The 16,290-nt window shown below is 37.5% G+C and overlaps 2 protein-coding genes across 7 annotated transcripts in view; one reads left to right on the plus strand and one right to left on the minus strand.

Moving 5' to 3' along the window:
- The window catches only part of LOC132840220 (intermembrane lipid transfer protein VPS13B-like), a 101,620-nt gene extending 85,989 nt beyond the window's left edge, over nt 1-15,631 (minus strand). For 3 of the 6 annotated variants that reach the window (XM_060861722.1, XM_060861719.1, XM_060861724.1), the window contains exons 1-11: nt 15,531-15,631; nt 13,833-13,896; nt 12,537-12,701; nt 10,197-10,340; nt 6,080-6,182; nt 3,579-3,746; nt 2,778-2,959; nt 2,352-2,523; nt 1,620-1,882; nt 634-729; nt 287-409 (exon numbers count right to left, since the gene is read on the minus strand). In XM_060861722.1, the coding sequence (XP_060717705.1) occupies nt 287-409; nt 634-729; nt 1,620-1,882; nt 2,352-2,523; nt 2,778-2,959; nt 3,579-3,746; nt 6,080-6,182; nt 10,197-10,340; nt 12,537-12,683 (1,398 nt within the window). In that variant the 5' untranslated portion in view covers nt 12,684-12,701; nt 13,833-13,896; nt 15,531-15,631. The remainder of the gene's footprint in view (nt 1-286; nt 410-633; nt 730-1,619; nt 1,883-2,351; nt 2,524-2,777; nt 2,960-3,578; nt 3,747-6,079; nt 6,183-10,196; nt 10,341-12,536; nt 12,702-13,832; nt 13,897-15,530) is intronic. The other 3 variants (XM_060861721.1, XM_060861725.1, XM_060861720.1) reach the window with 2 other exon arrangements.
- Nucleotides 1-16,290, plus strand: part of LOC132840435 (uncharacterized) — a 370,465-nt gene that overhangs the window by 272,481 nt on the left and 81,694 nt on the right. The window lies entirely within an intron of this gene.

Below are 16,290 nucleotides of genomic sequence, written 5' to 3' on the forward strand. Positions count from 1 at the left end.
CGCACGCATACACACACACGCACGCATACACACACACACGCACGCATACACACACACGCACGCATACACACACACGCACGCATACACACACACACGCACGCATACACACACACACGCACGCATACACACACACGCACGCATACACACACACACGCACGCATACACACACACACGCACGCATACACACACACACGCACGCATACACACACACGCACGCATACACACACGCACGCATACACACACACACGCACACGCACACGCACACGCACACACACGCATGCACTACCTCTTCTTTTCTGTCTGACTTCTGCTCAAAGTCCCACACTCCCATGAAACCTTTCAGACACAGAGCTCTACAGCCCACCACCCCAATCTGGCAGTCAAAAAACAGCTCTCCCATCATCAATGCCTAAAAGACAGTAAAAAAAGGCACACATTTGTGGTCTGATAAGACATCGATGCTGCCTAAACATTTGACAGCTTCTCTGGATAAAATGTTTTGCCTTAACTTCTTGGCCCAATCTTTGCTCCCACCCTTATTGTGACTTTTTTCCCCCTCCCCATTTTTACATTTTTCTCCCACCTTCTAAGCAGTTTAAAATAAATCATTTATGAGTGTGGATTTGTCTTTACCTCCACAGTGATACCTTCCTGTTCCACACAGAGTACCTCCTGTGACTTCACTTTCTGGGGGCTATAATAACTGCTCTCAGAACTGCTCTCTGTTAGCTAAAGAAAGAAACGGAGGCATCAGTAACAGGAAAAAAATCAGTAAAATTAAATAATCAGCTAACAGACTCTAGGATTTAAATCATCACCACAAGGTAAACAAGGAGACATAATATGCTCATGATGTAGCAAAACAGGACAGAAAAGCTGAATTACTACATAATTACATGCGTTCAGAACTGTAGAGTGAACCGGTTCTCCAAAATATGTACACTTTAGAAGTCCAATTAAACCACCAGCTAGTTACTAGTTACAAAAGGCTGCAAATGAACAGAGTTCATGTTAATAAACTTAGTTTTTGTTTGAGAAAAATCTTCAGAAGCTTCAAACCATACCACAGAATGCTTGTTTGCAGTCACATGAAATTAAAAGCCACACACTGCTATATTTAACTGTATTTGTATCATAACTGAATTTCCATTAGTCATTGTTGGGGACATAACGATGCTGCTGTCTTATGGCTTTAATTGATGCCTCAAAGTAATTACAAATTTATCCATTATTACCTTTCTTGAAATTAATTAAAGAAGAATCCTAGTCTTGGTTATGCACAAAAAGCTATTGTACGCCTGTAGGCCAACACTGTACAACACACTTTTGAAGGACAACAGCATATACGTTTGGGAAATAAACAAAACACAAAACAAAAAGACATTTGTTTAACTGGTTCACACTTGTCTGTACTCAAAGTATTTAATGGCAAAATAAAATTATTAAAAATTAGTATACTGCACAGCTATAGATAGACAAGATGAATAAATAATATCAAACAGCCGGTTTTCACTGTTTTGAAGTGTAGTCAGTTTATTGTGATATTTTGACTAATGAGCCCCATAAACTCACATACGTTTGTTCACCAGCATGAAGCAAAAAGCCTGCTTTTCTCTCACCTTAAATGTAACTGAGGCTTTGGTGCAATAGAACCCTACAGAGACTATGGGTTCCCTGAGAGAGGACTGCAGTGGGCTGGGATTCCCGTTGTTCTCCATCTCGGCATAATACTCCTCCTCCTCCGTAGTGTCAATGATGGCTGGGACAAAGGACCATGCCCATGACACCCAGCCCTGATCGTCGTTGTCATTTTGCATGTACTGCTCTGGTGTTGAATATTGGCCTGGTGCATTTGATTCCATGCCCTCACTCACCACCCCTGCTGAAGAAGAGAGATAGATCAAAGCTAAAACTATACTCTCAGATGAATGGTGAGACAGGCAAAGAAAAACAATAGAGGGTTACGGTTAAGGAAACCCAGTGGCTCGGCAAGGGAAAGAGTGTGATAGAGCAGTCAGTTCAGGACACTTTCCATCTTTTAATGGATCTAAACCATTGTGTTTTCACTGTACACATGAAAATAAACCTCTTGAATCTTTCATGCACCCTGAATGGCTCTAGATCTTTATGATATTTATGCTTCTCATTTCTTCTCCAGTGTGGAAGAAGCTCTCATACAGGACTTAAACATCACACACATAGAGGACGTGATAGATGCACTTCTGCTGAAGTATCTAACACAAATGTATACAAAATAAAGTTGGGTGTGTATGCTAAAGTAGACTTATCTTCCTAATCACATTGCATTAAAAAAAAAGTGACTTAAAGATAGCCTTGTTATATCCCCTAACCTGGAATGTTAACCACAACTTCAGAAGTAGAGGAACTCTCGTCTTTCTCTCCATCTCTCTGAGTTCTAATCTCCCCATAATATAGCGCCACTGCGAGCTCCAGCAGCCGCACAAACATGGGAAGCTGTTGGTCTGTCAGAGACAACTTCAGGCTGTCAACCATTGTGTGGAACTGAAAAACACACATGCACAAAGAAAAATGTACACATTTATACAAAACTACAATGCCTACAATAAACACACACAGATAAAACAACAATCTAAAGCAGCTCGGTTTTCCCAATAGGTAATAGAGAAGAGGAAACGAGGATTCATACTTTTTACAAAGTGTGTTCGTTTGATTAAATTGACAGTTTATGGATTTTTTTTTTAAGTCTAATTCCAGTAGTCCTGCTGATAGGAAAAATAAACAGAGATACATCTTACTTTAATGATGGCTGGGATTTTGCAATTGATGTTATGGTAGGTGAAGTGAAGCCGGGTTCTAAAAGAGCACTTGTAGAGCAATGGGTCCTGATAAAACTCAATTTTCCCACTAGCATTCCGCTTATCCAAACACACTGTGCAGTCTGCAAAATTGATCACCTTCCTCAAAACAAACTTAGGAGCTGCAGAAAGAAAAGAGAGAATGTTTAAAATTAAAATAAAGAGCATCACAAAAGAATAGCAGTAAAAAAAAAAAAATTGTGTATCTGTGTGTGTGTGTGTGTGTGTGTGTGTGTGGGTGTGAGAGTGAGTGTGTGAGAGTGAGTGAGTGAGTGAGTGAGTGAGTGAGTGAGAGTGTGTTTGAGTGTGTGTGTGTGTGAGAGTGTCAGCAGTGGCGTTGTAAGAACTGTTTTTTTAATCATGTTTAGATGTGAATTGGGTGAATACACAATGTAATCTAAACTCAGAAGTAACTCTATTTACTGAACCACTCAGATGTTTAACATTAGTGGTAAAGGAATAATAGTCCAGAACCCAAAATCAATATTTTTTAAATCTGTTACAAAAATGTGGTTAGATATGTGGTTATATACTACTTTTTATTCAGAAGAAAAAAAAAATCTACAATAAATGACACGGCTAACTGTGTTGACTGTGACTTTAATGAATAAATATTAAAACTGCTGTGTGATAGATTGCATTGAGATGATGCAACCAATTCATTCATTCATGAGTGTAACATCCATAAAAAAAGAATTTCTCTTTAATGGAAATACAGACAAGAAGCATTTGAAAACTCACAGGTGATGTCCATGAAGGCCCTTTCCCACTGCTCATCCACTGTGTAGCAGTCTGCTGAAGTGATGTTGACCGACAGCACAATGTCATCCTCCACATACTTCAGAATCAGGTTATTGATCACGACGTTCAAGTTATTTACTACACGGCGGATTAGACTCTGTACATAGCCTGCAGAGACAGATTGAGACAGAAAACAGACATATATAATACGGATAAAATTCATATCAGACCTTCTGATACTTAGAGCTGATGAATGGTTTGCATCTTGTAGTATGGCTTCTATACTCCTGCTATCTTCTTCAAAAGGCAGATTGTTACACTTTCACCCCTGTACTATGGAAGCTGCTGGTGACTGTGTCATCTCTCACACACACACATACACAGTCCCACTGTTCGAAAAGCAAATTCACCCCAAGAGCAAGATGCATAAACAAATCTCCAAAAACCATAAAATAAAATAAAAAAAAATCACCGGACCTACAGCAACCTCTTGCTACAGTTTGTCAAAGTGCATGAATCTACAATTAGAAGGCCAAGGCTTCTGGAATAATGTGCTTTGATGTGATGAGTCAAAAATTTTATTATTTGGACACCATGACAGAGGACATTTGTGTCATAAACCAAATACAGCATTTCAGCAAAAGAACCTTATATCAACTGTGAAAAATGGAGATGGAATTGTTATGGTTTGGGGATGCGTTGCTGCAGAAGGACCAGATCTGCCAGGTCATCATCATAGAATCCACTAGGAACTACACTGTATCAGAAGGTACTTGAGGAACATGTGAGACCATCTGTCAACAAATTGAAACTGAAGCAGAACTGGACCTTATTATATATTTTTTTCCTTTCTTTGGCTGCTCCCTGTTCGGGGTCGCCACAGCTGATCACGCAATCCGCATAATAGTTTTGGCACAGTTTTTATACCGGTTATATCGGGACCGGCACTGACACTTAGCTCTTCAGTGGATCTACCACCCTGCCCGGGAATAGGCGCTCTCTCTATCCCTGTTCAAAAGTTTACATACCTTTATTTATTGGTATCATGTATTGCCCCATTTAGCATCAATGATTGCATGAAGTCTTTTGTAATAATTGTGCATGTGGTCCTTAATTCTCTCAGGTAGAATAGCTGCCCATTCTTCCTGGCAAAATGCCTCCAGTTCCTGTAAATGTTTGGTTTGTCTTGCACAAACTGCACTTTTGAGATCTCCCCAAAGTGGCTCAAGGATATCAAGGTCAGGAGACCGTGATGACCGCTGGTGATGGTTGCTTTCTTGTGCCACTGGAGCTTACACAGCCCCACAACATAAGAGATCCCCACAATGCTTTACAGTGTGGATGGTGTACTTTTCACTATAAGGCTTGTTGACTCCTCACCAAACACAGCGTTTATGGTTGTGACTATAAAGTTCAATTTTGGTCTCATCACTACAAATGACTCCAGAAGCTCCAGAAGCTGTGAGGCTTGTTGAGGTTCTGTCTGGTGTACTGAAGGCGAGCCTTTTTTGTGGCATGGGCGCAGCAACGGCTTTCTCCAGGCAACTAAGACCATGCAGTACCTCCTCATTGTGCTCCTTGAAACAACAACACTTTTTTCCAGAGCAGCCTGTATTTCTCTCAAAGTTATTTGTGAGTTTTTCTTTGCATCCCGAACAATTCTTCCGGCAGTAGTGTGTGCAAGCTTTCTTGGTCTACCTGAACGTGGGTTAGTATCAACAGAAACTCTTATTTTCCACCACTTTATCAGAGTTTAAACAATACTGAGTGGCATTTTCAAGTCTTGAGATATCTTTTTACACCATTCAAAGTTCAACTACCATATTAGACAGTAACATTGGCAGTTCTTTTGTCTTCCTCATTGTGCAGTATCCAGCCATATCAGTGCATCACCTCATGAGCTGAGACACTCACTGGCTATTTATACACAGACACTAATTACAATTACAAGTCACCGGTGTGGAAACTTCACTTTAATAGCCATTTAAACCTCTGTGTCAGCCTGTGTGTTTATAATGTGGCCAAACATTATTACATAAGGATAAGTAAACTTTTGATCAGAGTTGTTTAGGTGATTTCAGAGATCATTAGGTTTTAAAAAGGGTAGCAATAATTAATGACCTCACATGACCACTATCCTAAAAAAAAAAAAAAAAGATATATTGCATTATAATTCATATTCTCCAAATAAATGTTTAACAATTTTTTCAGGGTATATAAATATATACATACACTCAGATCAAATCTTCAGGTCATAGAGTGGGAATGTGTGAGAGAGGTGTCTGGTAAGATGTTATCTTATTTAGGCCCATGCAAGCAGATCCTCCCTAGACACACAATAACCTCATTCACTTAACTGCTCTACTGAACAAGCTATATTGACTACAACTGACTAAACAAATCCCACTACCGAGAAAAAGAAACAGAAGATGGTTATATGCTTGTGTAACAAGTATCCGTCTGATAAGAGCCATTACTCTGGCCCTGAAGACAACACTTACCTGGGGGTAAGTCAGGGTCAGGGGAACTCTGCTGGACTCGTCGAGGTTTAAGCACACTTTTCTCAGAGGCACTCCAACTGGATGTACTGCTCTCATTCTCATCCTACAAAACACAGAACATATATTTGTTCTTTACAATTTCCAAACGAAAAAAAGAGGAATTTTGAAGAGGTAGAGAGCAACAGGTGAGAGGACAGAGTGCGGACTATGAGTGGGCTAATGGACATGTTAAGCAGCCGCTCTTAGGTTTATAGCCTCTGCTGGGTTGTATAAATAAACTTTACAAATAGGGACAGAAAGCTGCTGTGTGTAAGTAAATGGTGTTGGAATGTGAGTATACTACAAGAAGAATGAAAAGTAGTAGAGCACTCACTCAAGTAAATTAGTGTTAGAACTGAAGAGATGACAGAGATAACATAACGGTTTTAATGTTGACTTAGATTTAAGACCTATAAATAATTCTTTTATAGCCCACAACAGCCACCAGTGTGCTCCAAGAGGTTGGTTTCTTTTGGGCCTTATCTTTTGCCTTTATTCTGCCATCAAATTACAGTGCATTGGTTCAATTATCAGCATTAATCCACATTAACACGTTCAACATTATACCTCACTCTGCTTCCTCTTGGGGTTCCTCAGGTTTCCCCAGCTCAAATTCATTATTAGATCATGCGAGATTACGAATACACAGGTGAGCATCAAAATTAAACTAAGTCTGTCCCATCATCTGTTAAAGCAAATTCAAGGTATTTAATTTTGCTAAACAATAAATTTTGTAAATACTGAAAGCCAGTTAACATAACTGATGGAGCAGTCGACCCACAATCACAATGAAAACTACTGTATAGCCAAACGTCTATATAGTTGTGAAAGATTACAGATTACAGATTACAGTCAGGACTCCTCTTGACCTTTCTTAAGCTGATCTTTATTCTTTACTTCTATATCCTTTACCTGGGATAAGGAAAAGACATTGTAAAAATCTATTTATCTTTAAAAGAATGGCTATCTGTTACTTGATCACGTTAGAACATTTTCAAGTCATCTGGCTAACAGCATATTAACATCCCCGGTGTAAAGTGGCACATGGTCAATAATGGTATTTGACTGGGTTTGATTAGTTGAGTTCACGTGGATATTGACTCTGTGTTGAGGAATCCGACCGCTTGGAACAAGACGCACTTATGGAGTACGGCGGTAACATCCATGAGTGCCACATGTATATTTCATTATATTTGCGATGTCACCCAGATAAGGATGGGTTCCTCTCAAGGTTTCTTCCCAAAAACATCTAATGGAGTTCGTCCTTGTTCCTCTGGCTTGCTCATTATGAATAACAAATTTGATATTTTATAATTAATATTCTAAAAGTGTAAATATATATTCCTTTAAAGCTGCTTTGAGACAATTTCCATTTTTAAAAGCACTTTACAAATAAAATGTATTTAATATGTGAATAAATAAATATGTGTTTCTTTCAAATAGTTTGTTTCAAAATGGCTGACAAGAGTTTGAAATGACTGACTTTGCTAACTGAAGCTGCAGGGCGAGCAAACAGAATTTTCTAACACTGGCTGTTTAGAGAACAGGCTGCACCAGCCAAGCAAGAAGTCTTGCTGGCAGATATCCAGTAGTAAATCAGCAGTCTACAAAAACAACGCGTGTGCCAAAGTACCAAGAAATGCATCAAATCTAATTGGAAGGATCTTCATCATCCAGCAAGACAATGACCCTAAACACATGCCAATACACCAAAAGACATCATCATGGGAATGAAACTGGAAGGTTTTTGACTGGCCGAGTCAATCAAAAAAACAAACAACAACTGAAAGAATCTGCTGTACAACCCGGGATAAGAGCATCACAAAAGAAGAATACAAGAGTGGAATTTAGTCAATGGGCTACTGGCCAGTGCAAGCATGTAATTAAACCAACTATTATCTGATATTCATTTAAATTTACTTTAATCTGTTTCTTCTGACCAAAAAATGGGTGGGCTGCCACCCACAGGTGCTATGTTCTAACACACGCACTGTTGTTTAATATATCTCAATGTAAATATCCGGAAATTAAATCTAAAATTCAATAATCTCATCAAGAAATTCATCTCAAAACCAAATGTTTCGATATATACACTCTCACAGCAAACTTTATAGAGTGCTGCTGGGATGACATTTTTGTAGGCCAACCCGGAAGTTAGCATCACCCCAGTTCACTTGACAAAACGCAAATTATTATTTCAGAAAATAAGCTATGATTAACAAAATGAACAAATGAACACACATTTTAATAATGTTGAAGCCTAAGTCCAGAAGTAAACTGCTAAAGTTATATAAGGCTATATATAGACCACAGTAACATGACTTCAACATCACCATCATTAAGTGTCTGACAGCTCTCTCGATGTTTAGTTAAAAAAACATTCCCTGATAAAGATTCATTTTTAAATAGATGAATCTGAATAAATTAAAGTTTAAGTTAAAAATAGTTTGCAAGAGCACAAGTACAAACACCAGTTTGCTTGTTTGACATGATGTTAGAAGTCCCCAACAACCTCTGTAGTCAAATTTAGTCACGTTAGCAATGAGTGGGATATTAATGTTATAATTTATATCATAAAATAAAATGTTCAATTATTTTAAGCTTGTGTTAACAATAGAAATTATTTCAGTCATTTAACCAAAAACCTATTAAAAAAACCCACTGAAATGCTAAAATGCTAACTTACATCCATGGTTTATGACTCATTCCTCTATTTGGAACACCTAACAAACACACACACACACACACACACACACACACACACACACACTTTGCTATTCTAACAGCCTCTTATCCTGTGGGAAGGCACGGTGCTTGACTTTGAAATGTAGTTGTGGGGATTTGTGTGTATTCAGCCACAATAGCAATAGTGAGGTCAGGAACTGATGTTATGTGAAGCCTAGTGAACATCCCACTTCACCAATTCCCAATTGCTCAGTGAGGTTGAGGTCTGGGCTTGAACCACCAAATTCTTCCACACAAAACTTAGCAAAAGAAGCAGCAGCCTTTATTTTTTATGTCACACATAAATCACTGTGAAATTCTTTTCTTCACATATCCCAGCTTAGGCAGTTGGGGTCAGAGCACAGGGTTAGACATGATTCAGCACTCCTGAAGCTGAGTGCTTGGCAGCTTGGCAATGCCGAGGCTTGAACCCTGACCTTCTGAACAACAAGACAGAGCCTTATCAATTTAAACTACCACTGTCCAAGGTTTTCCAAACCTTGTTTATTTGCAGAGGCATTGTCATGGTAGGCCCAGTCACAGTAAAGGGAACACTTAATGCGATGCACAGATCACACTCCAATAAATCATTTTCCAGATTGTGTAAAAAATTGTGTAACCTTTATGGAACTAACTTGAAAAGTCAAGATTAATAACTGTGGGTTCCCCGCTCCTCTTCTCTTTGCCCATGGATGACCTTACACTGGTTCATGTGTACTCCATTATCTTAATAATTATGCTTATGATGTTATTGAGAAACCAATAAAAATATGTATCCATCTGTTTTTTTTTTTTCATTTGCTAATTGAGCAATTGACCTTTCTTGCAACTGCCATGCCATCATATACTGTAATGAACAGAAGTGTTAAGCCATGAGTTCCAGCAAATTTGAACAATCTATTAAAGGTATATTCAGGATTAAGGTATGCAGTGAAACATCTCGCTATATTTTTCAGACTTGGCTAACTAGGTAGCTAATTTAAGCCAGAGTTGTTAATGAAGACAATAAAGTAATCAGCTAGCACTGACATGAATAAGGGCAGGTGCAGGGTTTGATGAAAACTACGCATTTAAAAAAAAAATCATGTTTCCTATTTAATCAGGCATCGATCATCATGAACATCTTCAAAATAGGAAGCCATGGTCGCTCGCCGAACAAGAGACGCAAAAAAAACACAACATGCTTACAAGGACAATGAATTTCTGTATTCATCAATTGACTTTAATTTTATGTAATTTCCAGTGAATCTAAGCAAGCACGATTCACTTGCAAAACATCAGAGTGCATTAAGACCGATGAGTTTAAACAATTGTGTTTTATTTGACTGTGTCTGTCTTAGAATGGGTTACTCACCTGAGAACCATCTTTCAGCTTGAGGATGCACTCCATGGTGTTGATTGTGACAACAACTGGCTCTGAGCTCAGCTTGGTCCATGGTACATGTATTCGCAACTCATGGATATGGCCACTTAGGAAAGTGAAGGGAAGCTTTAATTCCTGTACCACATAGACACAAACACAGACAAGAAACAAGAAGCCATAAGTCTTTTTCTTGTGCATATGTAAATAACAAACCAAAAAAAAAAAAGAAACTAGTTGAACATTGCCTGGAAACAAATATTACCGTAGGATGTATTCCATTACACTCCAACTTAAAATACCTGTTTTTATAGAAAAAGTTTAGCACATGCTAAAAAAATATCATATAGTTTACATCACTTCTGTTGGTTTATGTGATTCTGCAGGCCAGTGAGAACACAAAACAAGAACCTAGCCATGATCTCAGTCCTCCTTCTGTTCAGGATCATTAACGTGTGTGTGGCTGAAGTGACCAATGTAGCATGTCTCAGCACACTTGTGCCAAAAAGGGTGTATTTAAAAAGATATCCAGGAGTCCATCATTTCCTGCAGGTCATCATAGAGGGATGTGTGTTGCTAGCGGCTGAAGAGCACATTAGTGCAACAATTAAACTCAATTAGATCTTTTTTTTGGCTCTATATTTGTGTCATACCATTTTCCCAAGCATTACCAAAACATTTACACACAACCGAAATATTGATAAATGAGGTGTATTTTGGGTTGAAGGTATCCCTCCAAACATAAATCGGCCCAGCTGTATGAATTATAAAGTACTTCTTACCTATTCTAGGCTCTTTAATGTTACAAAAAGGTTTCTAGAAGCACTTTGTGATGTTCACAGCACTAACAGATGTGTTTAGACAGATGTGTTTAATCATTTCTGTAGTTACTGTTGTGCCTTGTAGCTCTTCTTGTCCGGAGCATTTAGAAAGTATCTTGTAGACTATCCACTACAAGATCAAAAATATTGGAATATGTACCTGCCAAGTGTTTCTTGTTGCCCTCAGGTGAGCTCTGTTAGTTTTTTACGGACAGACGGTTTAGTGGGGCTGGTCATGTGACCCAGAGCGAGTTGGCTGCATGGGTTCTTTAATGGTACAGTAGATGAGATAAATCATCTGATCAGGTTAAATCAAGAGTGCTTGTAAGCATAGAAGTTTGGTTCATATATATAGAGGGAATTGCACCCTACAGATTTAAATAGGATTTATACTAACTCTCACTATCATAATTTCTACTCAAGGTTAAATTACTTTTGCATATATTCTGAAGGCTTCTGGGTAAAAATGTATACTGTTGTTGCAAGTAAGGCTCCTACTCTTCTTCCATTAGAAACACGTACCTATGATCATGACAGATCTGAGCTAGTGAATGCTGTACAGGCTGTTTTGAGATCCTGTTACCATTGTTGTAAATAAATGAATAAAATATAAAAATATATATATATTTGTAAATGTCTACACTTTTGGGCCGTGGGTTTTGCCTGTAAAGACTGCAAGAATAGGAGAAAACAAGGCCATTTTGAAGCTGAGAAAAGAGGTAAAATCTACCAGAGCCACTGTACAAGCAATGAGCATATCCAACACAACAATCTGGACTGTTCAGGGAATAAAAGAACCAAAAAACCACTAGTGTACAAAAGACCAGACATTTAACAGGTCAGCCATGAAAGAAAACAGCAGTTGGTGACAAAACCTATTGTGAGAGCTTTGAAGAAATCCCACAAAACAAAACAGTCGATTATTGTTGATATTAACATTCCCCACAGAACAGAAATGAAAATATGACAGTCCACTGTTCAATGAACAATGAATTAACAAGATACAAACCACACATCAGATCGGAATTCACAATGAAACACAGAGACAAGTCACTAAAGTTCTGGAACAAAAATTAACGTCTAGAAAAGTGATGGAAAGGCCAAAATGTAGAGAAAAGGAATCTGCTCAGGATCCAAAACATGCAAGCATGATAGGGGTTTGGGCTTGAATAGCTGCTTCATGAACAGGCTCACTAATCTTTATTAAGGATGAAACTTATGATGGTAGCATCAGAATGAGTTCAAAAGTCTAAAAAATCATTCTGTCTATCACTTTAGAGAGAAATGCATGCAGTCTAACCAGGAAGAACATCATCATTCAGCAAGACAATAACCTAAACAGATTTTAGATAGTCCAATATCATCAGACTAACCCATACGCTACACTTACTGAAAAACGTCTGAAGGAGGAAAGAAAAAAAAAGGCTAAAAGAAGCTGAAGCACAAGGCTGGAAATGCATTACAACAGGTGATGTCAGTGAGTGCAGTTTTATATATGTGTATATTCTGTTACCTGTTCCAGAACATCCAGTTTAAGATCTAACTTGCTGAGCACCACATCGCCCCCCCAGAGTGAGAGCTGCAGGTCAGAAGGCTTCAGGTTCTTAATGTAGCGGTTCACATAGCTCATCAACAGTGGAGTGACATATGACTCCAGCATCCTGACGGTCTCTCAACCCTGCACAGAAAAATTCAATTCAATTCAATTCAAGTTTATATGTATAGCGCTTTTTACAATTGACATTGTCTCAAAGCAGCTTTACAGAACATAAACATAGAACAAAAGATTAATATAAAGAATAATATTAATCTTGAATTTTGTATTCTATTAATCTTTATATTAGATATATTTAGTTCACGATGTGTAGGTATTTGTCCCCTATGGGCAGGTCTGAGGTGACTCAGGCAGCAGTGGCAAGGAAAAACTCCCTTAGACGGTAAAGGAAGAAACCTTGGGAGGAACCAGACTCAAAGGGGAACCCATCCTCATATCTGTGACACTGGAGGGTGTGATTATAAATATACAGTCAAACAAATGTATAAAAAAAAAAATCATGGTACAGAAAAAGTGGGTACTGGCTGACAGGAACTTGCTCTGTTTCTTGTAAACAGGAGGTGACGGTGTACCGTAGTATACTGTTTACTACCACTTTGTAATTTGATAAGCTGCATTATTGAATCCCAACATCGTCAACTCATCATTTAATTGCCAGGTTTAATACTCACAGAAGGTAAATGTGTGCTGGAGCTTTTCTCAGCTGTCTATAGTTTCAGTAGTTGTTCAATGGTTATCAATGTTTAATGGATATTAGCAATTAATTTTCTTGTTGGAAAGATATCAATTTACATTAGTCAGAAATGTTAAGTAGTATCTAGCAGTCAGTAATTTTAGTCAAATATATTAGCAACATAGTAATTCTCCACAACTGTAAAATTTGTTTTACGTTAACATCCTATCGCTATTTTCACCATGACTGACTGTGCTGCTGAAAAAGAAACTGTTTCAATTGGTGTAAGTAATATTAAAATTTACATTAACATAGTCAAGCTGAAACACACTTTAGAAGGAACTGCTGCTATCTTTTGCTTGAAACAGTCTAAAGATTCAAGTGTAGAGCTGAGGAACACCAGTGGCAGACTGAATATGCTGCAGACTGGAGATAAAACGCAGCACCAGCTACCGTCCGAACATAGACAGGTCTTTCACTAATAGGCTGGAGAGCCATTAAATCCTCACCTCCTACTCTGCACAACATGAAACAAAATGCATGAAGTAACAGACTTCCTTTAGCTATTAATCTGTACTCACCTTTCTTCCAACAAACCACTTAATTGAACTCTTTCACATGATCTCCATATCTGTACATCTGTTCCTGGAAAAACCCAAAATATTCTAATTCAATTTACTTGTATAGCACTTTTAACAATTCCCATTGTCTCATAGCAACTTTACAGAAGTATAAAACAGAAGAGAGAGGGGAAAAAATATAAATATAATAATATAAAATATAAGAAATATAAATAATATAAAATAATAAAAAATAAGAATAAAAATTAATAAATACAATTAAAGTTTAAAATTTATTTAAAAATATTAACTTAAAATTTAAAATACTATATATCTATTCCTATTCCGAATAAGCAAGCCGGAGGTGACAGCAACAAGGAAAAACTCTCTGAGATGATATGAGGAAGAAACCTTGAGATGAACCAGCCTCAGAAGGGAACCTCATTTGGGTGACACTGGACAGTAAATAATGTTAATGGCAGTAATGTCACTTCAACAACAGTTTATTAGCTCCTGAGGAACTAATGGGTCGTCGCAAACTCTGAGTTCACCACAGACCTAACACTAATTTCTTCCTGTCAAAGTCTTCAATTGATTGCTGATAAAGACCGAACCATACAGCTGACTGACGCAACATTGGTTCAAATAAGGCATGACAGTCTCCGGGCGGCTCCATCCAAAATACAAATATGGTAAAGAAACATAGCTAAACACACAGCAGCACAAATATGAAAGTTCTAGACAAGGGTTACGTTATAAATAATGTTATAAATACATTTTTTTAAAGGATAAGATGAAATCTATCTGTTAAACAGTGACACTTTGAGCAAAAATTATAAACAGAGTTGCCAAGACTCCGTTTTCAGGTCACTATCCTGAAAAATACAAACATAATGGAAAATTCTTCATTTGTTCATCTTTTGCATGAGAAATAAGTTCACTGTGGGTGTACAAATTTTTGATTTTATTCCCTGTCAAGTATGGACACTCCATAATCCCCGTTCCCTCTACATCCTCCTATACATTATTCGGCCTAAAGTATGTGGACGCCTGACCATCGAACCAGTTGTGCGTTTCAAACATCCGGCCCAAAACCATGAGCATTTCTACGGAACCTGGTCCACTTTTTTCTGTTATAATAACTCTTGTTTCTTCCACTGAAACATTTTCAAACCATGTATTCATGGACTTTGCTTTGTCCAAAGGGACTATATCACGATGAAACAGCTTTGTTCTAGTTTGGAGATCTTTTATACTACACAAGCACTTGTTTTATCCAACTTTCTCCAAAAGTATAATACAGTATATACAGCAAGGTGGTTTATAGTCTGTACTATTAAAAAGTATATAACACTCTGATTTTAACCGTGTGTGTGTGTGTGTGTGTGTGTGTGTCTTTTAATAAATGGCAGGAATATCAAACATTAGTCTAACATTAACCTCGCCTTTTCTGCAGACTCTATCTGTTCACACCCAGCAACTAAGTCCCTTTACATGTCCCTGTGTTTATAAAAACACATGACACTTGGACAGAATCGACACTTGGACAGAATCGACTCTTGGACAGAATCGACACTTATGCTGCATGTACACTTGCCTTATTGTAGCACAGCTAACACCCAAACAGTAAACAATTAACAACTTAACGACAAAACATGTTACTGTATACAAACTGAGCATGAGCATCGCGACTATAACGCGTGTATCTATAAAACTTACCTTATCGCGATCAAATCAGCGAAACAGCTCGAGTTATAGTCATTGTTTTATCCAGGTTTCAGAGTACAAACATTAGCAACTTCCGCATACCTAATCATAACTTCCGCTCAAAAGAACAACGTCACTTCCTGGCCCAAAAAAAGACTCTACTAACAAATGTATTAAATTATTTCCAAAATAAAAACTTTTTTTGTAATCTTTTATTTTGTAAAACATAAAGAATATTTTTTAGAATAATAATATATTTTTTAATTATTTTATTTATTTGTTTGTTTGTTTGTTTGTTTGTTTGTTTGTTTTAAATAACTAAGTAAATGCTCTGGGCCATGGAAAAAGCTCTAAATAAGGTAACAGGTAACATGCACACTTGGAATATAGGCAGATGTAATCTGTAATCTGGTACAGGACAATATACAGCATGGCTGAACAGAGTTGGGCCAAATGTGAGCCATATTTGTTTTATCATAACTTCATATTTGTCTGAAATTATTCTTGCCTTAATAAAAGAAGAAAAAAGAGTCTGGCATGTGAACAAATCTTTATATAATGGGTAAAAAGGTAATAGGCATTAACTTGTTTTGCTGGCATTCAACATTAAGTCTATTATAAGAGAACAAAAAGCATGATGTTGATTAATAATAAATAATAAATGAATAATTAGTAAGCTGTTATAGTGTACTAGGAATAACATACTACAATTTGCTATCAGCTATGTATGGAAGTGCAGCAGAAATTTTATTATAAAAATGACATATTTCAG

The sequence above is a fragment of the Tachysurus vachellii genome, chromosome 25 (genome assembly GCF_030014155.1).
Source record: "Tachysurus vachellii isolate PV-2020 chromosome 25, HZAU_Pvac_v1, whole genome shotgun sequence".
In the NCBI taxonomy this organism is placed as follows: Eukaryota; Metazoa; Chordata; class Actinopteri; order Siluriformes; family Bagridae; genus Tachysurus; species Tachysurus vachellii.